The sequence below is a fragment of the Alosa pseudoharengus genome, unplaced genomic scaffold, assembly GCF_046254945.1.
Source record: "Alosa pseudoharengus isolate Yale_2024_CS ecotype anadromous, Long Island Sound unplaced genomic scaffold, YU_APseudo_1.1 YU_APseudo_1.1_scf_11, whole genome shotgun sequence".
NCBI classification, from domain to species: domain Eukaryota; kingdom Metazoa; phylum Chordata; class Actinopteri; order Clupeiformes; family Clupeidae; genus Alosa; species Alosa pseudoharengus.
This window is the reverse complement of record NW_027468576.1, coordinates 10,431,855-10,456,029: the sequence shown is the minus strand read 5'-3', so window position 1 is coordinate 10,456,029 and position 24,175 is coordinate 10,431,855. Positions and strand designations below refer to the sequence as shown.

The 24,175-nt window shown below is 47.0% G+C and overlaps 1 protein-coding gene across 3 annotated transcripts in view; it reads left to right on the top strand.

The window, feature by feature from the left end:
- Positions 1-24,175, top strand: part of ralgps2 (Ral GEF with PH domain and SH3 binding motif 2) — a 119,491-nt gene that overhangs the window by 39,740 nt on the left and 55,576 nt on the right. For all 3 annotated transcript variants that reach the window (XM_076277974.1, XM_076277972.1, XM_076277973.1), the window contains exons 3-7: positions 836-969; positions 1,390-1,497; positions 3,073-3,123; positions 16,862-16,945; positions 24,022-24,111. In XM_076277974.1, coding sequence (XP_076134089.1) covers positions 910-969; positions 1,390-1,497; positions 3,073-3,123; positions 16,862-16,945; positions 24,022-24,111 — 393 coding nt within the window. In that variant the 5' untranslated portion in view covers positions 836-909. The remainder of the gene's footprint in view (positions 1-835; positions 970-1,389; positions 1,498-3,072; positions 3,124-16,861; positions 16,946-24,021; positions 24,112-24,175) is intronic.

Genomic DNA, 24,175 nt, shown 5'->3' with positions numbered 1-24,175 from the left:
ACCGTTTATTAAATGTTTAGGCTACATGTGTAGGCTCTGCCGACTGTCTCGCCATGTCTTAAATGAAACGTCATAAACGTATCGAATCTAGGCCACGAAGCATACACCCGATGCACACTCCGTTTCGGGGAAAAGAAGGGTGGATTTGTCGGCCGAATTCGAAGGAGCCCGCGAAATGGGACAGCACTAGTCGCGCTTCTATGACGCAACTGGTCTACGAATCTGGCCTTAGAACCATGTAGCCCCTGAAATGAGACACGCTCTATGCTGGCGTATCTCATTTCACTCTGCTTTTACATCAACCTAGGCCAAGCCACACACACGAATAAATAATGGTTGTGACCCCAGGTAACCCTTACCTGACTTTATTTAGGGAAAGCAAATGCTCCATGAAATCACACACACACACACACATACACACACACACACACACACACACACACACACACACACACACACATGCATTTCTTGCCAGAATACAAGCTTAAACTGCTGAGCTCCTTCTGGTCCATGGTCTGTAGCCAAATCAGCTCTACCTGTGTGTGTGTGTGTGTGTGTGTGTGTGTGTGTGTGTGTGTGTGGTGACTGATGTGACTTTGTGTGAATACACTTGAACGTGTGTCTTGGCTTCCCTGGCGGTGACACTAATCTGAAGATGTTGGATCACAAACAAGAATGGTGCTGTCCTGTCTCTGATCTGTCCTCTGTCCAGCCGGGTTCCTGTGTGTGTGTGTGTGTGTGTACATTTGTAATCCATTGTTTGTCCTGGAAATTCCACTCTGTCTTAGGCGTCATACTGGCTTCACACACTCACTCTGTGTGTGTGTCTTTGCAGAGTGCCTGGCAGGCAAAGCTGATCCCTGTTAGAATCATGAAGAGACTCCTTCGCTAGAGACGGATGGTTTGGGAATGATGGATGTCCCCAATGGCCAATCAAATGTCTCCGCCTCTGCAGTCACGGCGTCTGAGGTAAATTCTTAACTCAATATGTGTGTTGGTGGTGTTTGTGTTTGTGTTTTGCTCGGCCCTTAGACGTGCCCAAGAGCTGCCTTTAATGTGTGTAGTAAGGCTAATAAAACTCAATCCCCCATAATCCACTCGGTGGCTATGTCTTAATATGTTCAAATTGCATTGTGAATGTTAACGGGGTGATTTCCAGCACTGAGAGGTTACCTAGTTTAGACAGAGTTTAGACAGCAGACAGTCTCCTGCGGTCATTGCCTTCTCCGATGCGGTCAGATGGAATAAAGTCTGTGCTGCACTGTCGTCTGACACTCTTTCTTTTTTTCTTTATTTCTCTCTGCTCTCTTCATCCCTTCCTCGCCCCTTCCATCCCTCCTTCCATCTCTCTCGTCCTGCTCTTGGCGTCTGTCTGGCTCCCTCGTGCAGAAGAGCAGCAGCTCTGAGTCCCTGAGTGACCAGGGATCCTCGGAGCTGAAGAAGAGCTTTGACGCCGTCGTCTTTGATGTGCTGAAGGTCACTCCCGAGGAATATGCAGTAAGAGCCAAATCTTCCCTTTGTGTGTGTGTGTGTGTGTGCATTTCTGTGATTGAGGGTGTGATTGAATATGTGTGCTTTGTTGTGTTGAATTCTTTTTTCTCTCTTCTATGGTTTTGTCTTGGGCTTGTGTGTGTGTGTTTGTGTGTGTGATCTACTTCAAGTCAGTGTTCTACTTTTCCTGTGTGACTGGAAGACGGTGTACAATTCTGAGCCTGTGTTAGAACCCCCCCCCCCAGGAAGTACAGGAAGTTCAGCCAAGAGAAACAGAGAGATGGACAGAGAGAGGAGAGGAGGGGAGAGGCAAAATGGGTCAGACTGTTGCTCAGCTATAATTTATGGCTTTTGGCAGGAAGTCATGCAGGCGCTAATTTCCTGTGCCATTTAAATTAAACATATTGGAAAAAAGGGGCCTCATCAAACCGTACGCTGTGCGCAGTTATTTGAAACCTCTGTCTAAAAACCACACTGACAAGTTTCCATGCGTAGAAGAGGAAAGATACGCTGTCAAATTGCATAAAACGCATATTTGATTGATAGTGCGCACTTAGAGTAAATCTGCCAAATCTGATGCCTCCTTATCGGCTGATGACTTACTTCCACACTATTCATTTCCTCCTGCTGGCGGGGCTAGATCTAGATACATGAGCTGGGAAGAAGCAGTTCTTAGCTTCTCTTTCCTACTCTACACTAGCCTGGTGTGTCTTGATGTGGAGTCAAGATTTCTAGGACTTCTTTGCTACACGTCCTTATGTGTTTACACTGGCAGGTTCATAAATGAACACACACACACACACACACACACACACACACACACACACACACACACACAAATAAATAAATAACAAGGAATTATAATGCTTAGTTTTCACCACTAGATGTCAGGTTTCCCTCTTTTTTGGCTCCAAGGAGTCCTGCATCTTTAGGGTTGCTCTGCTCTCTTCCTCCCCGTCCATGAGGGCCTGCGTGTGGGTTGCCATGGCTCTGAGACTCCCTGTAACTTATTTATGTTCCACCCAGTAACCCATATTCCTCTCCAAAGAGAACAGGGCAACTGAGCTGAGACAGCCCTTTCTATTATTCAAAGACCTCTGTCTGTCTCATGGTGTGTGCTCTCTCTCACACACACACAGGCACATGCACGCACGCGCGCACACGCACACACACACACGCAAGCGCACGCACACGCACACACACACACACTCTTCACACTCAGGGAGGGAAAGCCACTCACGCATGCACAGATGCGTGCCGTTCTTCCATCCGTGAAACCTGAGTTTGTTCACACAGACGGCTCATTGAATCCTCATAGAGTAGATGCATAAGCAATTACTGAGTCAGACAGCAACACCCAGATAAGGAGAGGAGTACTGGATAACTGTCCCAGTGACTGACGTACGCACCCATACACACTGGACACACTCCCACTGACCCTGGACTATGAATGACCATTATGTATGATAATGAGCTATATAAATAAATTTGACATTGACTAACGTGTGTGTTATCATGTAATTCCAAATCACTGGTGTGTGGAAGCTGTCTCTGAGGTCTGTGTGTGCTGTGTGTTCACAGAGCCAAATCACCCTCATGGACGCGCCAGTCTTCAGGGCCATCCAGCCGGAGGTAAGGCACCCAGCACTCCTCAGCGCAGAGGGACAGGGCAGGCTGGCAGTCCAGTTTGTATCTGGTAGTTCTGCTCAGTTTTCAGCAGGGGGCGCTGTGACCTCAGCTACTCGGAGATGGGTGTGTGTGTGTGTCTGTGTGTGTGTGTGTGTATGTGTGTGTGTGGCTGATTTAAAAAAAAACGCCCAATTACTCTTAAGCCGACACTGATGCTTGCAGCTATAAGGAACTGATAACTGTAACATGTATCGTTCATCCAGGAATAATCCCTTGAATCAACATGATGGAAGAATTGCTATCTGTGCCACTTGGTGTCAATATTCAACGCCACTTAGCACTAAGCCGGTCCCCAGTTACCGGTAGTCCAAAACTCACTAAAGGGGTTATGATCTTACCCGATCAACAACGTTACACGGTGCAATATCAAGTGTTTGTGGTGCGCATTGGCAATGTCAGAGACTTCATTCTCAGTATTATAAGTCAGTGAAGCATCAGAATGAGTTTGAAGCGGTTACTTTTTTTTTTTTTTTTTGAAGCAGTTACTTTAAGGTAAAATAACTTAAAGTAAAAACTTAAAGAAGGTAAAATAACTTTTATTTGACCTTTTTAAGGTAAAATAACTGTATTGTGTTGCTTTAATATGGAAATTATGCCTCATGGTCTTTTTCACCACATTGTACAGTAATGTGGACACAACGTATGTGTGTGTGTGTGTGTGTGCACGTGTGTGCAGGCGTGCATGAATGTGAGTATAGGCCATGTGCACAAAAAAAAACCTATGGCGTCAACAAAAAGTTAACTATGGCGTCAATATTTCATGATGCAGAGTTAAATAAACAGACATTCCTCCCACAAGGGTTGCAAATGTGTTGCGATGCGCTCCATCACCGGCTCTTCATCTTCAAGCAGTGCAGCTCTCCTGGTCCCACTGCCACAGAGCCACAGCGGCGCGCTAGTTAGCAGGCAGGCAGACAACACTTTGAAGTGCTAGTGCAGTTTGATCAGGCCTTATTATGTTACCTCCACTGTCTTGATGAGATGTGAGTGATCCTCTGGGATTGGCGCCCGCCGGGTGCCATGAAGACTCTGATCAGGACTCTGATCCGCGCGGGCCTTTGATCACCGGAATGTAGCGAGCGTGTGCAAACACACTCCCTAGTCTCGCGCACACTCGAAAGAGAGATCGCTCCCACCGCTGGACGGCCTGTGGGGTTTCGCTTGTAAAGTCGTCGGTTAAACCGCAGCAACCGAGTCACTGGGCAGGAGTGCATGTGTACACTCATTCAGATTCACACACTTGCACTCTCTCTTTCTCCGTCTTTCTCTCACACACTCACTCTCACACACATACACACACACACACACACACACACACACACACACACACAGGCAGACAGAAGCACATGCTGTCTGGTGTCTGGTTCTTGGGGTAACTTGAGTGCAGACGTGATATGACCGCTTTCTCATTCAGACATATTTAAGAGCAGAATTACTCAAGTCAGGAACTTATGCACCACTATTCTGCCATATGGTACATCATCCCACAGACACGCGTTCTTTTTCCCCCTCATTTGACTTGTTTTTCCCTTCCGAGTCCAGAGTCTTTCTCTTTCTCTCTCTCTCTTTCTCTCTCTTTATCTATATCTATCTATCTATCTATCTATCTATCTATCTATCTATTTTGCTCTCTCGCTCTCTTTCTCTCTCTCTTTCTCTATTTATCTATCTATCTGTTTTGCTCTCTAGCTCTCTCTCACCATTCTTATTTTCACACACACACACACTGGCACACATACACACACATACACACACACACACACAGGCACTCTCTTTCCTGAGAGATTTCTCAACACAGACATGTCCACTATGTTCTTTTGCACCTCTGACATGTTGGGCCAGAGATCTGGTCTCTCTGTGTGATTTATAAGGCTGACTGAAACCTAATGTAGCATTCTAGCCCTTTACTTTGGCCAACGAAAGACACACAGAGGGAGACAAAAAAAGTCAGAGATGGACAGAGGAAGAAATGTGTGGTGGAAAGAGAGAAAGAGATGGAGAGACTGAGGGGAGGAAAAAGAGAGAAAGATGATATTTGGAATGAATGGAAAAGCAAGGGCTATGCGTGGAGTGGAGGACAGGGGAGGAAGAGGAGTGGAGGAGAGGCAGCCAGTGTGATTTAGCAGCGTCTGCTAATAGAGATTTACTGTTCTGATTAGCCGTGCTGCTGTCAAGAGCCGCACTCTGTTTCCGCACTCGGGAGAAATCTGTTGGAGATGCAGATCTGAATGGCTAACTTATGAGTTCATCGTTATGAGAAGCGTGGAAGGATATTGAAAAGAGAGAGAGAGTTGGATGGAAAGAGCAAGAGAGAGAAAGAATTTACCCTGGCAGAGAGTGTTCTTACAGCCCTGTGATGTTTCTGACTGTTCTGAACGTAACCCGTGTGTGTGTGTGTGTGTGTCTGCCTTGCTTCATTCACATCACTAATGGAAAAAACAGAGTAGAAAAGGAAGACTGGATCAGGGCAGGAAAGACTGCACGAGGGATCAAATGTAGGTCCTGCTCACAGCTCCCTAATGGAGGTCCAACGCTGATAACATGAGTCCTGCAATGACCCGCGAGCATATAAGAAGCCACAGGACCGGTTATCAATCAGAACTCGGACTTGTGAATGCACATGTGTATTGACCTGCGAGCATAGAAGAAGCCACATGACCGGTTATCAATCAGAACTCGGACTTGTGAATGCACATGTGTATTGACCTGCGAGCATAGAAGAAGCCACAGGACCGGTTCTCAATCAGAACTCGGACTTGTGAATGCACATGAATGCGCTCTACTGACTCAGTGAGCATTGAGGACTCCTAAAGCCATTAAAACTCCATCCATTCTTTCAGTGGAACTGAGCCTGTTCTAAGATGTCTCGTTACTACACGCCACTTTGATGGAAAGGGATTTCAATGGGATAAATGTGAAGAAAAGTAAAAAAGACACAAACAAAAAAGCGAATGTTCTTGCTTTCTATCTGATTGATGTTGTGTTTGTGACATTGCTGTGTTGGCTGCCAGTTTTTTGTTTTTTTGGACTGAACTTAAAACTAAGCATAACCATCGAAAATCTGGCAGTGGTATTGCAAATGTTTTTCACAATGATCGCAAGTCTGTGTGTCATAGCCGTTGATCAGTATTTTTTACTTCTGTCTCCTGTCATTTAATTGAAGATGACAACCACTTAAAGGAGAAATCCAGCGACTTTTCACATAGATCTCCGTTTCTTAAGGCCACCGAGTACTGTCGGTACGAAAAAAAAGAAAGGGATCGGTATTACCTAGCTCGAGTTGCTAGTTTCAACAGCTAAAATAGCCAGGCAGCTATAGCGCTAGACTCTGGGGGCATGTCCGTGAGCCCCCATGTGCATGCCTGCAGAGAGTAGCGCTGTCCCCTGATATTACAAGAATGACAAGTCATCCAGCAGATATCTTTCACACTTTCACTTTCGTATCATCAAAAGCTAGTATGTCCTACAGTAAGTACCCTGGCCATGACACCTTACCTTATTGACTCTAAATTTCAACAGCCTCCGCTCCTGAACTTTCAACCTTCATGCACATTTGACTCAGATCTTTCTGTTCAGAACACCACCGCCCTTTCTCCAATGGATCTCTGCCTTCCCTTATTTGACACATACGCATAGCGTACCCCTGGCTCATATGATTCCCAGTGCCCCGGCTACCTGCATCTGATGCATTAAAAGCCCATTAAAAAGGCTTCACATGAAAAACAGTCATTAGGAATGACTTACGGCTGCTTGGCTCCGAGTCGTACCCGCTTTTTCCGAGCATCGCATCCAAACAGCATGCGCTCATGCTCCTGCCCTGCCACTCACGGCCTCGTTTTACAGGCACGAGTGTACACGCCGTGACGTCCGCATGTAACGGGCTGCCTCCGGGAGCGGGCTAGCATGGAAAAAGCCGTCATCTGGCTCGTTTGGATGAAAATGTCATCGTATCAGAGCTCGTTTTTTTGGATTCATTTGGCAGCTCTTGAAGAGTGTGGGCTTTCAAGTTATTTTGGAGTGTTTTTAAATGACGCACGAGATCGATTAGGTTTCTTGCCCGAGTTTGAAGTGCCTTTAATGAACTTTTTTTTGTATTTGGACAGAAATGGTGCTGCATTTCAATATTGTCGGTTTTATTTTCAGAAGTCTATAAAACACGTCGTAACGGCCACTGCTGCTGCCTAGGTCTTGACGTCGGGATGTCTGCGGGGAGATTGGGTCTGCTGAGTTGACTAGTAATAATGACCAACTGGTGTGTGTGTGTGTGAAGCAGAACAACGTGAAAGCAGACGGGGTAAGAAAAGCAGCGTTGTATTTGGACACGTCCCATCTGCACCCCCCCCCCCCCATCTTTTTGCCCCCTTTCTTCCCTCTGCTGTAAGGTGGAGGTGACGGGGCCGTTGGGGAGGGGATGGATCCCTGTAGGTGGTGACAGCTTCACTAGGTGATGCTGTGCCTAGTCAGCAGCTCTGGGGCCTCGTGCTCAGCCCAGTTGTGTGTGTGTGTGTGTGTGTCTGTGCGTGTGTGTGTGTGTGTGTGTGTGCGTGTGTGTCTGCGTGTGTGGAGGAGAGAAGAGAGAACCAAGTTGAGATAATAGACTGATAAAAGAGTGTTTTTTTTTATTGTTTTCGTTTATCTCTCTTGAGTCTGGTACAGGGGAACATGCCGACTGTCCCAGCTTCCAGGGGTTTCTTGGCCGACATGTTTGTTTTGCAGAGAATGGAAAACTCTTGTAAAAAGGGGAAAGAGAAGGGGTGAGGGGAAGTCGTTGGACCTCTGAGATGTGTATCTGAGGTGCATTCTCCTTTTTCTGCCTCTCACTCCTCGTGGTGGTTTGGCCCTTTTTTTCTATTTCTGACTTTTATGGCCCTGGGACCCAGAGAAAGTCTGGTTCCACTTAGCTCCTGAGATGCCCTGGGGTTCTGATAGGATCAGGGCTGGTTCTAAGGTAGAACATGGTGTTCTCTATCCAGCTGAGAACTCGGACTTAGATTGGTTCCATGGGGGGGGGCTGGGGCTGGGGCTGGTTATGCCTTATGTCCCTCATCTTTTCGCCCCCCCCACCCCCTCTCCACTGAACTGCCTCTGATTCTCTGGTGACTGTCTCAGTAATGCTTTCCAGCTCCATCCTCAGCTGCTGGCTCGGGAGAAATTAAACAACATTGTTGTTTAGCTCACAGTTGTGGCAACAGTGTCAACAAGTACCCCCACTGTGACTTTTCGCAGGAGTGAATAATAAAGCTATTACTTTGACTGCGGCTGTAAACTGCCTAGACGTTCAAAACTCCTGCTATATTTCGAAGTCATTGTGAAACAGGCACCATCATCCTCCAGCCATGCCGTTGACAATAACGCATTTGTTAGGCATGACGGGGATGATGACATTCACCAAAGCACTGGAACATAAAATCAGTCACATAAATCTGTCGAGACAAAGTTTAACGTTTGACATAGCGTATAGTCACAACACTATGACGACAGTCATAACATTTTTCAGGATGAGGAACTTGGGACACGCGTCTCAACTCTGATATATTTTACTAGGCATGACATGCGAGGTCTGTGCCCCTCCGTTTCTGGAAAAGTCATTGGATGCACAGATTTATGTAGGCCTGGATGGAATAGAATGTACTCGTACACAGCATCCACGTGCACACCCTGAAGCGTGCAATTGTACACGTGTAATCAGTTATACGACGTGCGCATCAGGGGGGGTGCATCTAAAGTATGGCTTTAGAACTCTGAGGATGATAGACTATATTTAGTGGAGCGGTTGTGAGTGTGTTGATGTGTATGAGACACACACACACACACACACAGACACAGACATAGATCACAAATGAACACAAATGCGCACACGCATTAGGAGAATTTCAGATCAGACAGGCCTCTTGGCTTCCTTGCAGAACGGAGCTCATGAGAGCAGCCATTATGGACCAAACGCACCTGAATACAGACGTGGGCTCCAGGGGTTTGCTAAAATCCACACATTCTAACTTGCGCTCTCTTGCTGTGCTTGTCTAACCCAGCACTTCTTTTTCCCTGCAGTATTTCTTCAATCTGTTTTCTGTCTCATACTTTCCCATACTCTGTGTGTGTGTGTGTGTGTGTGTGTGTGTGTGTGTGATTCAAACCACATCTCCACATCACTTCCAGGTTTCCATGCATGTTTGAGACATTAGAGCCTGACTCAGCTATAGGCTGGTGGACTAACGCCAGTGTCTGATAGGGCCGTTTTAAAACACACACACACACACACACACACACACACACACACACACACACACACACACACACACACAGACACTCACACGGACACCCCCACTGTTCCCTGGCTGTAGCAGTGTTCTTCTCAGGGGCTCCGCCACCATGCATCATCCCACCATGGCCCACTCCCCCACATCCCCCTTTTGTCTCTGATCCACTCGTTACGGGACATCCCCGTTCAGGTTCCCCTCAGTCGCTCATGGTCTGAGATGACCCCCCCCCCCCTCGGGGGCAAACGTTTGGGATTTGAGTAGCAGAACAGTTGAAGAGACGGTTCAACTTGGTTGCAAGCATTTTGAAGTTCTGTGTGTAGTAGTAGTAGAAGTGTGGGGTGGAGTGAGGTGAGCGGCAAACCAATAACGACCGCGCTGTGAAGTTGTTTGTAAAAAAAAGTGGTCTGCAGGGCATTTTTATCCCCCTTTTCTTACTTTTCTTTTCTTTCACCCTCCCATAACAAACACACACACACACACACACACACACACACACACACACACACACACACACACACACACACACACACACACACACACACACACACACACACATTCTTCCACGCCTGCTGCTGTTCAGTCAGTTCAGAGCAAAACGCCTTGAGAGCGCCCGAGAGAGAGAGAGAGAGAGTGAGGGAGAAAGGAGTAAAAAAGCATTTGTAATGTTCTGTGTTGTAGCTTAATCAAACGATTGTGCAGACCCAGTGAAAGGGAAGTCCAAATGGAGGCTCCAAAGTGAAAGGCGGAGGAGAGGAGAGGAGAGAATGGCCCTTGGACCCGCCGGACCTCAGGCGCCCTGCTGCTTTTACAGCTCTGTAAAGGCATAATAAATATCTCCGTTAAAAGCACCGCTTCCACTTACCTAATTTTCTCTGTAAAACGCCTGGGTTTTGTCTAGGATTCTTTTGAATGCTTGTTGTTGACACAACCCTTGTGTGATGGTAATTAGAACCTTCCTGCTTTTGGAGGGTAATGAATGTATACGATTGAGACACACACACACACACACACACACACACACACACACACACACACACACACACACACACACACACACACACACACACACACTGTACACACACACACACACACACACACAGCTACACTCCCTTAAGCAGGGACGCACTGCTCATTTATTTTAACACATCTCCTTATTCTACCCTGAAGAGTAGTATTTGCCTAAGTATGCCTAAGTACTGGGAATTCAGTCGCGGTGATATGAAAGCACATCCTCCACAAAGTTCTGAATACTCCACCCCCCACCCCCACTGGACCGCCATACCCCACCCCCCACCCCCACTGAACCTCCATTCTCCCAGGTGTGTGAAGCTCACAATGCCCTGTCTGTGCTCATCTGGGTTAGCCCTGTTTTACCCCAACCACTCCCCCTGCCCCTACACACACACACACACACACACACACACACACACACACACACACACACACACACACTTCCAAGCCTCTCCGGGGCCCTTTGCTCTGGGGAGCGCACGGTGGGCAGTTCTTACCCGTCGCCGCTGAAGCCGTGGAACAATGCGGTGATTCACTCGGCCGACAGATGGAGCGGGCCGATAAGGCAGTGGTCAAGCCACGCTGAGGGCAATGGAGTCTAAACGTGGACCCTATAATGAGCCACTGTTTGTCATAGTCTCACAGTTGGTGTGACCTTGACCGCCAACCTTTTGCTTGCTTTATTTCTGTTTCCCTTTATTACTTTCTGTATTGGTCTTTCTCTCATTCAGTTTCTACCTCATGTAGAGCTTGTCTTCTGGAAAGAAAGTTCCAGAATTTAATGAAGATGAATTGTGCTAACTAGTTGATGTTGACTCCTTCACTCCAGGTCTTTGACAGTGGTTTTCTTACCCCCACTGTACGTAACTAATGACACAGTTTGTGTGTGTGTGTGTGTGTGTGCGTGTACATGAGTACATGGTAAGTGTCCAGTGTAAGTTCCTGCTGTGAACGTGTTTGTGTGTGTGTGTATGTGAAAGTGAATGAGCGAGAGGGAGATTGATGGTTTTCCTTCGGTCTCCTCGGGTGCAAGAGGTCAGGTGTTCACTCTGAGGAGAGTTTGGAGCCCAGTCCAGTCAGGCCCAACCACACGGGGTCAGCTCTCCCCACTCATATCCCTTCAGCCACACAGCTGGACGCCTGCCCTGTCACTTACTACTGCACATTAGCTTCATATGGTGTGTGTGTGTGTGTGTGTGTGTGTGTTTTGGTGTATGAGAGTGTGTGTGTGTTTTGGTGTATGAGTGTGTGTGTGCAGTGCACTGTGTTTGTTTGAGAGTGCCTCTCCATCATCTCTGTGGTATCAGATCAAGCCGTTTTCCCTGTAGGTGGTAATGATCCGGGCCGAGCGGCTCGAGGTGTGTGGCTCTTATAAGGGGCTCTTTGTCCAGCCCTCCCCTGCCTCCAGGGCCAGCGGCAGCAACACACACACACACATACACACACACACACACACACACACACACACACACACACACACACACACACACACACACACCTCCTCAGGGTCGTGCTGTTGCTGCTTACCACGCCACTGCCTTTCCAGAATCACTGCAGCCTTTTTTACCAGGAACCGGCCCAGTCTGCGGTCAGACACCCAGCAGTGGACCATCTCCGTCTGGCCCTCATTATCCAGAGCCGAGGGGGGTGGGAGGCGTGTGTGTGTGTGTGTGTGTTTGAGAGAGAGAGAATGCAGTGTGTGTGTTGAGGGAGTTTGAGAGACAGGCTGAGGCAGTGCCGATGTTTGGATACCTGTGTCTATAAAATAAACACGAGTGTCAGCGAGAGAGAGAGAAAGAGAGACTCATCAGCGACAGGCATTGCCTATTCTCATCTTGTCACTGATCAGTGAAATTCTTTAATATGACTCCTGACATGATTAAAGCATCTCTCTCTCTCTCCCCATCCCCCCCCCCCTCTCTCTTATGTACATTTGTACGTTGTTGGCTTTGTATCAGGTGCGTTATGATTCCATGGTTTGAGGAATGATCCAATAAATGGGGGTTGAACCTCTCTCTCTCTCTCTCTCTCTCTCTCTTTCTCTCTCTCTCTCTCTGTGCGCATGTGGAGTGAGTGAGTAAGGACTTTGCCGCTGTGCCAGGAACGACTGTGTTCTAATCTTTATTTTCCATCTTTTGTCTATCTTTATGTTTGTTTGTCTTTTGTGTGTTTGCTCGTGTTGGTACTTGTGATAACTTTATTAGTAAAGTAAGATCGTAGTAAGCCTACCTGGGCGTCTGCCTCCACCCCTGGGAGCACTCTGACCCAGGTATGGTGAACTTAGGGTTTCTTACGCGGCGGCATGCCGTTAAAATACCCACAACAACTAGTGTTGAGGACTGCAGCTTAGCCATTGGGGAGATGGTTGGCCATGATAATATACTTTCTGCTTCACGTATGAATAATGCGGTTGTGCTGTTCCTAGGATCAGTAGATATGGCTCAAGACGTGGTTGTGCGAGGAGTTGTGATCAATGAAGAATTTATTTCTGTTCTTCCTCTATCAATGCCAGCCAAAAAAGTGATCTTGTCGAATGTGCCACCCTTAATTAGTGACGAAGTTCTGACTGAGAATCTTGCCAGGTATGGCAAGTTAGTTTCACCAATAAAGAAAATGTCCATCGCGTCTAAATCGCCATTGTTGAAACATGTTGTTTCCTTTAGGCGCTCTGTCTACATGATCTTGACACTGAAATTGACATGACTCTAAATTTGAAGATTGACGGCTTTTATTACACTATCTATGTCTCTACAAATTCAATGAAATGCTTTGGTTGTGGCCAGGTAGGCCATCTAATAAGGGCCTGTCCAGAAAAACAGACAGAGCCTGGGACGTCAAATGACACAGCCGAAAATAGTGCTAGTGTTCCTGCTACTACTGATGAATCAACCGAACAAAAAAACGCACAGACCACGCCAGTGGTGGATAATGAACCAAAAGAGGTTACCAATCACGTACAGACTGATAAAAATGATAATGATCATCATGAAAGATATGGACATACTCAACAATATTGCTAAAGATTTTGGACTATTATCATCTGCTAAAGTCAACTGGAATAAAAGTGAAGCCATTTTAGTGGGTAATTGGAGTTGTCAACCTCCAAAACTCCCAGATGGGCTTACTTGGACAAAAGGAGGGTTCAGGTACCTTGGAGTCTTTTTAGGTGATCACAGTGCATTGCAGAAAAATTGGGATTCTTGTAGACTTGTAGTAACTCCTTTCCCAGGTTGTCCTTATTGCCTAAAACAGATGAAAATGAAGATTCTATTCTGTTCCCTATTGAGGAAATGGTAATGGACATGGATATTGTTAATGGGAAAGCTATGTATAAAACATGTGTTAGTCTTAAACAAAAAGTGGTTAACTCATAAAACTGATACATGTTAAGCCTGAATGGAGAGCCTTGTACAAGCCACAATTAACCAAAAAAATGAGTGATTTGCAATGGAGGATACTTCATGGTATTGTGGCAACAAATTCTTTTGTGTCTATATTGAATCCGGATATCAGACAAGACTGTCCCTTTTCTTTACAAAGGGAAACAGTGTTCCATGCTTTCTTGTACTGCTTGAGGTTAGGTTCTTTTTTTGATTATTTGGAAAAACTTGTTCAAATGTTTGAATGTTTTTCAAAGCAAATGTTTTATTCTTGGTTTTAAGTATTGTAAGAAGATTAGTTCCAAGGCACAATTGATCAATTACATTTTAGGTAATGCAAAAATGGCTGTTTACTTTAGCAGGAAAAACAAAATGGAACAGGAATGAGACTATGATGCTATGATTGTTTTATTAAGACTGATAAAGTTAAGAATTCAAATGGATTTTAACTTTTACAAGTCTACATGTAACCTTGCCATTTTTGAACATATTTGGTGCTTTAATGGAGTGCTATGTTCCTTAAATAATGATGAACTGGTCTTTACACTTGCATCATACGAGACTGCATTTTTATATTTATTTATTTATTTTCTTTCATCTTTTTTTTTTGTTATTTGTGATTTTAAACATGTAATGTAACATGCATTTGATGCAGTAAAGTTATTGTAAAATTAAAAAAAATATATATATTTCTCTCTTTCTCTCCCTCCCCCCTCTCTCCCACTCGCCCGCCCCCTCTTCTTCTGGCACTCTGGATGGTTCTCTTTGAGTCTCCTGAGGTCTGGGATGCTCCCCACTGGAGCCCTGTGTAAACCTGCAGCTTGGTGGATCTGTATGTGTTGGCACGGCTCGGGCGGCAGGTCAAGTAATGTAATCTTTTTGGCACATAAGTGCTGACCGCGAAACTGGAGCGGATTTGAGGCTTGAGGCGTCTGATGTATTGGAGAGAGAGCACGAGAGGCAAACAGAAAATAAGCTCCACCACAGTACTTGGCCTCTCCCACTCTCTCCTGTCTGTTTCTCTGCCGCGTCATGTGTTAGCGTTTTTCCTAGCTCAACATTGGGAAGCAGAAGAAGTCCAACACAATGAGAAACATACCTTCACTGACCAAGAAGCAAATTGAGTTAAGGATTTGAAGTTGCTGTTAGGAACCGCACTCTCACTTGGGGAAAATAAAAGAACATTGCTACAGTTTCAGGGTCGATGTGCCTTTCAGGTGCAGCAATCACCCCAAGAAATACAACAGAAGAGCTCACCCCCACCACCACCAATCTCCCTCCCTCTCCTGCCTTCCCGCGTGGCCATCGCTCCACTCCGTTTGGAACGATGGCATTTTGAAAGCTGCGATTCACAGATGAATTCCGAATACCCGAGCCACAAAACCAACGGCGTCTCTTGTGTTGGACTAGCCGGCCTTTCATGTGTCGGGAGGAGATGAAAGTGAGAAGTGAGGAGTAAAAGCTGTGCAGCGGGTGGAGTGGAATTAGGTGGCGTTAGCTTGGAGCCGATGACGCCACTCTCCCGTAACACCGGCAACCCTCCCGACCCACTTGTTTGCTTTGTTCTCTAAATATTTATTGAACGCAGCTTTTGATTGATACCAGTTTAGTCTTCGTTTTGACACTTGCGGTCTTCTGCGATTAATGGGGAACACCCCCCCCCCCCCCCCCCCCCCCCAAAAAAAAAAAAAAACACATAAACGTCTCGATCAGAAGGTCTTTGCAAACAAACTGTCAGCTGTAAAGCACCAAGAGCTTGTTCCCGTGTGTGGAAGAGACAGTGGCCGTGCTATTTCAGAACAGGAAGTGGAGGGCAGTGTTGTGGATCTCCAGGGCCCAGGTCTGCTGCCCGCTGCCTGTGCAGTGGTGCTCCGCGGGCCTGTGGTTCTGCGTATGTTCGTGTTAGAGGCTGTGGAGCCTGGCCAGAGATCTGGACTCGGATAAGACGCAGCATCGCTCCAGAGTCGCACAGCGTGAGCCATAAGCAGTTATGACAGGGAATAAAATGCTACGATTATTCACGCACACCCCTAGATATGAGCAGTGTTTTGATTTGTTGGGGCTGGCTTAGGCATTGTCATGGGTATGAGAGGATAGCCAACTCCCTAGGAAGATTGCGGGTGTGTGTGTGTGTGTGTGTGAGAGAGCGAGAGAGATGGTTTGTATGTGTGTGTGTGTGTGTGTTTCTTTGTTTTTTTGTTTTTGCGGTCAGTGTGACCCAGAAGAGGAAAGAGGCCAGTTGGGAGTTTTGCTGGGCTGGTTCTGACGCCTTGTGTGCGTGTGCGCGTGCGTGCGTGCGTGCGTGTGTGTGTGTGTCTCTGCTGTCCCTCTGAGTAGCTGTCTACCAGTGGGCAGCGTCGTCCAGGCCTACACTCCCTCAGCTTCAGCGTCCAGACGTGCACCACACAGTATGCCATGTTCATGCTGAGTCTGTCTCGCCAGTCCTGTCTCTCTCGGTCACACACACACACACACACACACACATATACACACACACACACACACACAGCCCTACTTAATTTCACCCTTTCAGTGGTAATGTCTCCAAATGCACTCATTTACCAAGATGCTTTCTAACGTTGTAACTGCCTCCATACAAGTGGTGTGTGTGTGTGTGTGTGTGTGTGTGTGTGTACACATGTGTATGCGTGTGTATGTCCATGTGTGTCTGTTTATGCATGTGTGTGTTTGTGTGCGTGTGTTAGTTTTAGACGTGGCATGGGGCCTGTGTACTGTGTGTTCCTTTAGGGGGGGGGGCGGGGGGGGCGGCTGCTGCAGATGGATTGTGCTCCGTCTGGCCTCTGCAGGATGCTCTGCTCTGCTCTGATGGCTTTTGTTATGAGTCACGTAAAGAGATTCTGGGCTAAATTGACAGTAAAAGATGAATATAAATATGCATATTAACCAAAACTGACAGCTTAACACAGCAAATAAATCACACAAGATCATCCAGCTCCAGTTGCCCATTAAGAGAGAGACAATGAAGTTCTACAGACTAATGCTGTGTGTGTGTGTGTGTGTGTGTTGCAGGAGCTGTCGAGCTGTGGCTGGAACAAGAAGGAGAAGCACATTACTGCACCCAATGTTGTGGCCTTCACCCGCAGGTTCAACCAGGTAAACAAGAGTCCCTCAGCGCGCGCACACATCCACGCATGTAATGTTCCCTCACCTGAGTCCACTTTTAAATACGTCATTCTAAGGATTTTTTCCTCTTGCATCCTAATATAATCTGTTGGCAAGCGCTAATGTGTGTGTGTGTGTGTGTGTGCACACTTTTCCACAGTGTCCTTTCTGTTTCTAGTCAGTATTTATTTGAAATGGCTGAGATATATTTCCAGTGTCACTGATTTATCACCCTGGCAGTGGAGATATTTGGTGGTGGGGGGGTCCATCATTCCAGAACTCTATTGCCATGGCAACAGTAGGTGTGTAACTCTGTCTGCGCAGACTGATTAATACTTTGTCTCGAACGAGGGGAAGACGAGGAGAGAATGAGGGGAGTGGGAAGAGGGCGAGAGAAAGAGAGGGAGAAGTGGAGATACAGAAAGAGAGAGAGAGAAAGGGAGATACAGAGAGAGAGAGAGGAGGATAAGAGGGAAGAGAAGAGCACCAATGTCCCAGAGGAGCTTTTTACACCAGCAGAAAGGGAGATGCAATGAATATAAATGGTTTGTCCTTAGCTGGCCCCGTCTCTTTGTGTGTGTGTGTGTGTGTGTGTGTGTGTGTGTGTGTGTGTGTGTGTGGACTCATTTCCTGAGGTTACCAGTTTGCCATCAGTTTATTGTGCCAATGATGCGTTGGCAGTACTCCGGTCTTTTCATCTACAGCACATACACACACACACATTACGCTACACCTTTTAAATGGTCTACACAGTCCTCCAGTGTAAATATGAGGATATCTATCAGGAATGTGTTTCTGTGGAAAGTTCTCTCATATATATATATATATATATATCAGCCCAAACAGCCATTCAAGATGTTATGCACTCTCTATGCCTCTCACACACATAGACACACACACGTAAACACGCGCACACACACACACACACACTGCAGCCAACACAAATGTGCTTTATGAATAATGGGAAGTGGAACAGCAAGAACAAAACGTTCTGAGTGGACCCCTCAACATCAGCCCCCCCTCCCCCTCTTGCGTACCTTTTATTGTCATCATCATCATCATCATCTGTAGTAAGGAAGGCTGCCATCCAGTCTACTGTCAGACACTCTGGTTATTGTTTGGTTTTTTTGTGGTCCTTGTGTGTGGTAGCCTATGTACTGTACCTGTCAGTTTTTCCTTTGCATAACAAGCTGCAGTGGGTTTGCACATGTGCTAATGGTCATTGTTTATGAATGGTTATGGTTGCACCCACAGCTTTAGGATGTAATGAATAGTTAACCTATGGAAATGTATGTACATCATGGTTGCAGTGACCGATGGCCTTTAGACCCTCTGCACAGGAGACATGTGAGTGTTCTGCTGAGTGTATGATTTAGATGGGGCTGTTGCAGGTTTGGAGGGCTGTGTGATGGCACACCATCTCCATGGTTCTATTTCAATTATAAACATCCATTTCTGGCTAAATCATGGATGCTGCCTTTTAACACTGCTGTGGGTGTGTATGTGTGTTTGAATAAGTAAGTTAGTGTAAGTATAAGTATATATACTCTTTTGATCCCATTAGGGAAATTTGGTCTCTGCATTTATCCCAATCCGTGAATTAGTGAAACACAGTGAACACACAGTGAGGTGAAACACACACTAATCCCGGCGCAGTGAGCTGCCTGCAACAACAGCGGCTCGGGGAATTAGAGGTTTGTGTGTGTGTGTGGACACGTTTGAGTAGAGGTGTGTGTGTGTGGACACGTTTGAGTAGAGGTGTGTGTGTGTGTTTGAATAAGTATAAGTATAATAGAGATGTATGTGTGTGTGTGGATGTACACGTTTGAGTAGAGGGGTGTGTGGATGTACACGTTTGAGTAGAGGGGTGTGTGTGTGTGTGTGTGTGTGTGTGTGTGTGTGTGTGTGTGTGTGTGTGTGTGTGTGTGTGTGTGTGTGTGTGTGTGTGTGTGTGTGTGTGTGTGTGTGTGTGTGTGTGTGTGTGTGTGTGTGTGTGTGTGTGTGTGTGTGTGTGTGTGTGTGTGTGTGTGTGTGTGTGTGTGTGTGTGTGTGTGTGTGTGTGTGTGTGTGTGTGTGCGCACGCGTACACACGTACACACATGTTTGAGTAGAGGTGTGGGGGTGGGATGTGAGAGGATGTTGAGGAATTCTAAACGGTGTGTAGCATAATGTATACAGCTGCAAGGGCTTTTATTAGCACAGCTCTTAACCTAACAGTTTTATTTTATATAAGACCCACACTTATTCACAGGCCTGACTTCTGCAGATCCCTGTGTGTGCGCGTGTGTGTGCGCGTGTGTGTGTGTGTGCATGCATCCATGGCAAAGCTCCTAGGTTCCTGTCTGGTTTATTATTATTGTTCACTCTAAGCTTTTAACAGGGAAGTTTTATGTGACCATTAATAGAGCAGTAAAAGGATTCTGCCTTTTTTCTCAAGGCCTTTCCTGTGGGTGTCCTTCACATTCAACAGTTTGTGTGTGTGGTGTTGTTTTATTGTTGTTGTTAGTGGTCGTATGGCTGGAACCGCATTTGAAGGCACTGTCTTTTTTCAAACTTGTTTAGCCAGGCGCAGTTGTAATTTGTCTTGTCATTTAAGGACAGGGAGACCTCTCTCTCTCTCTCTCTCTCTCTGGGATGATATTCTACAGAATCTCCCGCAAATCAGCGCGGATCAGAGACGGATATTGGAATCTGTTATAACTTTTCAGGAAGTGACTGCTGCTGTACAACAGCTGTCTATAGGTCAAGCCCCAGGCATGGACGGTCTTCCTGCAGACTTTTATAAGGCTTTTTGGGTGATAATTGGGAACAACTTTTTTGAAGTGCTGCAGGAGTGGATCAGGGATGGATCGCTCTCCAAGAGCTGTCGACGGGCGGCCCTGACAGGGGGACTTACAGTATGTTTGCTCGCCGATTGGAGACCTGTGGCTTTACTATGTACGGACTATAAGATTTTATCAAAAGTGATGGCAAATAGACTTGGGGAACACATGGACACTATAATTCATAAGGATCAGTCCTACTGTATTCAGGGTCGAACAATACAAGATAACTTGTTCTTAATCCGTGACCAGACAAAGGTTGGGGGGTTTTAGGGTTGGGATGTTGGAAGAGCCTGTAAAGCTCTCAGCATATGCAGATGATGTAACTATTATGGTTTACAATAATGACGATGTGAGCTCTGTTCGTCAGGCATAGGCAGTGTTTGAGAGAGCATCTTCTGCTAAGGTAAATTGGACTAAGAGCGAAGCCTTGTGGTGTGGGAGAGAGTGTGATGCTCCAAAGCTCCCCTGTAATTTAAAATGCGATCGAAAGGGATTACAATTCCTGGGTGTGTTTTTAGGGGACATTGTTTTTCAACAGAAAAATTGAGAGGGGTTAGTTAATAAATTGTGTGCTCGGTTGTCTAGATGGAAATGGTTGCTACCTCAGCTGTCATATAGGGGGAGAGTTCTGGTCCTGAATAACCTCATTGCCTCGGCACTGTGGCACCGGATGTCTGTTCTGGATCCACCCAAGGAGTTGGTGGTGGAGATCCAGCGTATGATGGTGGATTTCTTTTGGTCAGGGCAGCACTGGCTCAGAGCGGCTGTGTTATACCTCCCGCTGCAGGAGGGGGGCCAAGGCCTCATGGACATAGGAAGCTGAGTGGACGCTTTCCGGCTGCAGGCGGCCCAGAGACTGCTGGGGGGGGGGGGGCGGGGGGGGGGGGGTTGGGGCTTTCAGGGCTGACCCCTTTCTACCAGTCAGTCCTACGGGCTTGGAAAATTTTAAGCACTCATTAAGCACTTATTATGGATTGGTTTTAATGTTACCTGGTTTCCTTTTTTGACTGTCAATAAAGGAACCTTAAAAGTCAAAGTCTCTCTCTCTCTCTCGCTCGCACTCTCTCTCTCTCTCTCGCTTGCTTGCACTCTCTCTCTCTTTCTCTGTCACCCACGTGCGCACACACACACACACACACACACACGCGCTCATTAGGCAGGTTGCTCAGTGGGCTTGCAGATGTTGCAAATGAGGAGCGGTTTGCAGGTCTGTCTCGTCGTCCCCATTTGCATATCCACCTCGGGCTGTTTTACCCTCATCTGGTCCCCTCCACGCTAGAGATGTTTATCTCCAAAAAAACTTGTCCTGTCCTTCTCTTTCTTTTTCCTTCTCTCTCCCTCTTTCATTCTCTCTCTCTTTCTCTTTCTCTCTCATTAAAGCTAATAGCCATTTTTTCAATGCCAGTTGTTTACGCTGTGAGAGCAATATACCTGTGGCTGCAGAAGAAAGCTGGGTGCAGGGTGGGGGTTGAGGTGGGGTGGCAGGGCATGGGAGGTGGTGCTGGTGTTGATGTTGGTTACATTCCAGATGCGAATCCGACCACATTAGAAGAGTGCATACAGTAACCTCTGGGCTCAGGCTGCAACCGCTGCCTCAGTGTCCTCCGTTCTCATCTCTCTCTCTCTCTCTCTCTCTCTCTCTCTCTCTCTCTCTCTCTCTCTCTCTCATCTCTCTCTCTTTCTCAACTCTTTCTCTCTCTCTCTCTCTCTATGGTTACGTCAACTCCGATGCTTTATACGAGAGGTTTCAGGTTTTTACGACTATATGCCGCTCCTACGGAAACACCTGCAGTGAAATGATCTAATGCGATCAAATGTAATGAGTGTGTGTGTGTGTGTGTGTGTGTGAAGCGCTCTGTGCATGAGGAGGTGAACACATGACCCTGGTACCCCCTGGCGTGTTCTGGCGAGCTCGGCGGCCGGCACTGGTGTTCTCATCATGGCACCGCCGCTACCTGGAACGGCAGCTCCGCGTCGGAACCCTCCGGAACAGCTCCATGGGGGGGGTGGGGTGGAAGGTTCTCGATTTCCATCCTGCTCCTCACCAATGCAGCAGCCGTATCCAAGACGTGCCATTAGATCAGTCTGAGGGAGAGAGATGAGGAGAGTTTGGGTGCGGGATTAGGAGTGGAAAGACACTGAGAAGTTAAATGAGACCAGCCCAGCCGCAGTTACGTAAGGCTGGCGTTCCAAAAACAGTCATCTTTTGTCCCCCTCTCCGTGTCCTCGTCTCTCCTCCTGACCTAGTCAGGGCCGCGCCGCGCAATGGGCCATTAGCACACAACTGTCAGAGCTGGGCTCGCTCCCCTGGCCCGGTGGTACGGAGGGGGAGGAGGAGGAGGAGGAGGTGGAGGAGGAGGAGAAGGGGGGGTGGAGGCGTTAAGCAGCTAAAGGAAAAGGGGAATAAAATACAAGCTAAAGAAGCCTACTCTTCTGTAACTTTAATAAACAAACAAACAAACCAAAAGCGAACGAATGTCTAATGACTAACCTCCACCCTTCTCCTGTGTTGTAGAAACGCATGGAAGTAGAATCTCCCTCACTCTATTTCTCTACTCTTTCTTTCTCTCTTTCTCTTTCTTTCTCCTTCTCCATTTCTCTTTGTCTCTGTCAGTTCCTGTGTGAGAATTATTATATTTTTTGTCTGCCTTCACACCTCTCCCTCCCTCCATCCTTCCCTCCATGCATGTCTTTCTCTCCCTCCCACCCGTCTATTATTCCCTCCATCGGAGTGATGATGTGGCCCCTCTCTCATTATCATGCGTATCGTCTTCTGCTGCTCGTTAGTCATGCATCTGTCCTTCTCTGCTTATGAGTCTCTTCATGGCCAGGCCAGGAGATGAGACCGATTCCTTCCCTCTGCTCCGGGGTGCCGCTCGCGTCTGCCTCTGCCTCTGCCTCTGCCTCTGCCTCTGCCTCAGCCTCTGCCTCTGCCTCTGCCTCTGCCTCTGCCTCAGGCTCAGCCTCTGCCTCTGCCTCTGCAGTGGAAGCCTCTTCGCACGCCCGCCGCCACACTCCGCAGTCTGCACCCCACTCCAGAAGTTTCCAGAAGGCTGTGGCGTTAAGTTGCTCTCCTTCTTGGAACTTTTGTTGAAGTGTTAAAATGACTGAGTGGTGTAAGCGCAGTGCAAGTGAGACAAGATGGGGCTAACTTGTCAATAATGCAAAGCCTGGTATAGATTATCTATCTCTCAGTCTGACTCTGAGTCTCTCTCTCTCTCACACACACACACACACACACACACACACACACACACAGACACACACACACACACACACTGCTCTGCAGCTGTCTGTGGTTGGCACTGATGGTGAAGATCTTGGTTTGTCAGCGAGTGAGTGCTGGTGCTGATGCAGTATTGATGGGTAGTTTGTCATGCTGGAAATGCTGAGTTGGGAGAAGTCCGCAAGGGCTCTATGCTGATGGCAGGCTGCAACTAATTACTCAAAAAAAACAATCAGCACACACACACACACACACACACACACACACACACACGAGCGCAATAATACACTGCGCCATTCGCCTACACACAAGGAAGGAGAGAGAAAGTGAGAACACACACACTGACTCTTGAAGGCTGCCTTTGGGCAGCATGCATAGTGATGTATTGTGGTGTTTTTCATTTGCTTTGTGGAAAGCACATTTTCCCCCTCTCTCCCCACGGGCTCTTTCTCTGTGGCATGTCAAGCTCCAGTAGGGCTCTCACCATCATCCCCAAAAGGTTGTTATTCTGGTCAATCCGCTCTCCTTTGAGAAAGGTGACCCGGTCGGCTCGGCCAGGGCCAAAGTAAGCACTCGGGCTTATTTATTAATAAAACAGCCGATTGCTGACGGAAAAAGCCTGCACTGGACGATAGTGGAACTTTTCATGTTCTAGGTGTCGGATGGTAATGAGGGTGCTTTGTCACTGCGCACACACACACACACTTCTCAGGAAGCCGCTTTGCCCCAGACCCCCTCTGTGTGCACAGGAAAGTGCTCCATGTTTTTATGTGAGGGATAATGGTCTTGTTATAGGGGCTTGTTTGAGGGGCTGCATTAGGTGGGTGTTCTATGAAGAGGTTAACGCTTTTATTGCATTTTTTTGTGCGCCGTTTATAGTATGTTGAAATTGTTATTCTGGACTTTGTGTCTGTTTTATGAGTGTTTTATTATGGGACGGGGAGGGCAATGATATGTTTTTTTTCATTGGGTTGATGGGTGTTTAATGTGTGTTTGTGTGTGTGTGTGTTTTACAGACAAGTTTCTGGGTTGTAAGGGAGATCCTTCACGCCCAGACATTGAAGATAAGGGCAGAAGTGTTGAGTCTCTACATCAGGACTGCCAAGGTAAAACCTGTGCCTGTGTCTGTGTCTGTCTCTTTTACCAAAATCTGAAAGCAGATCCTTTTGG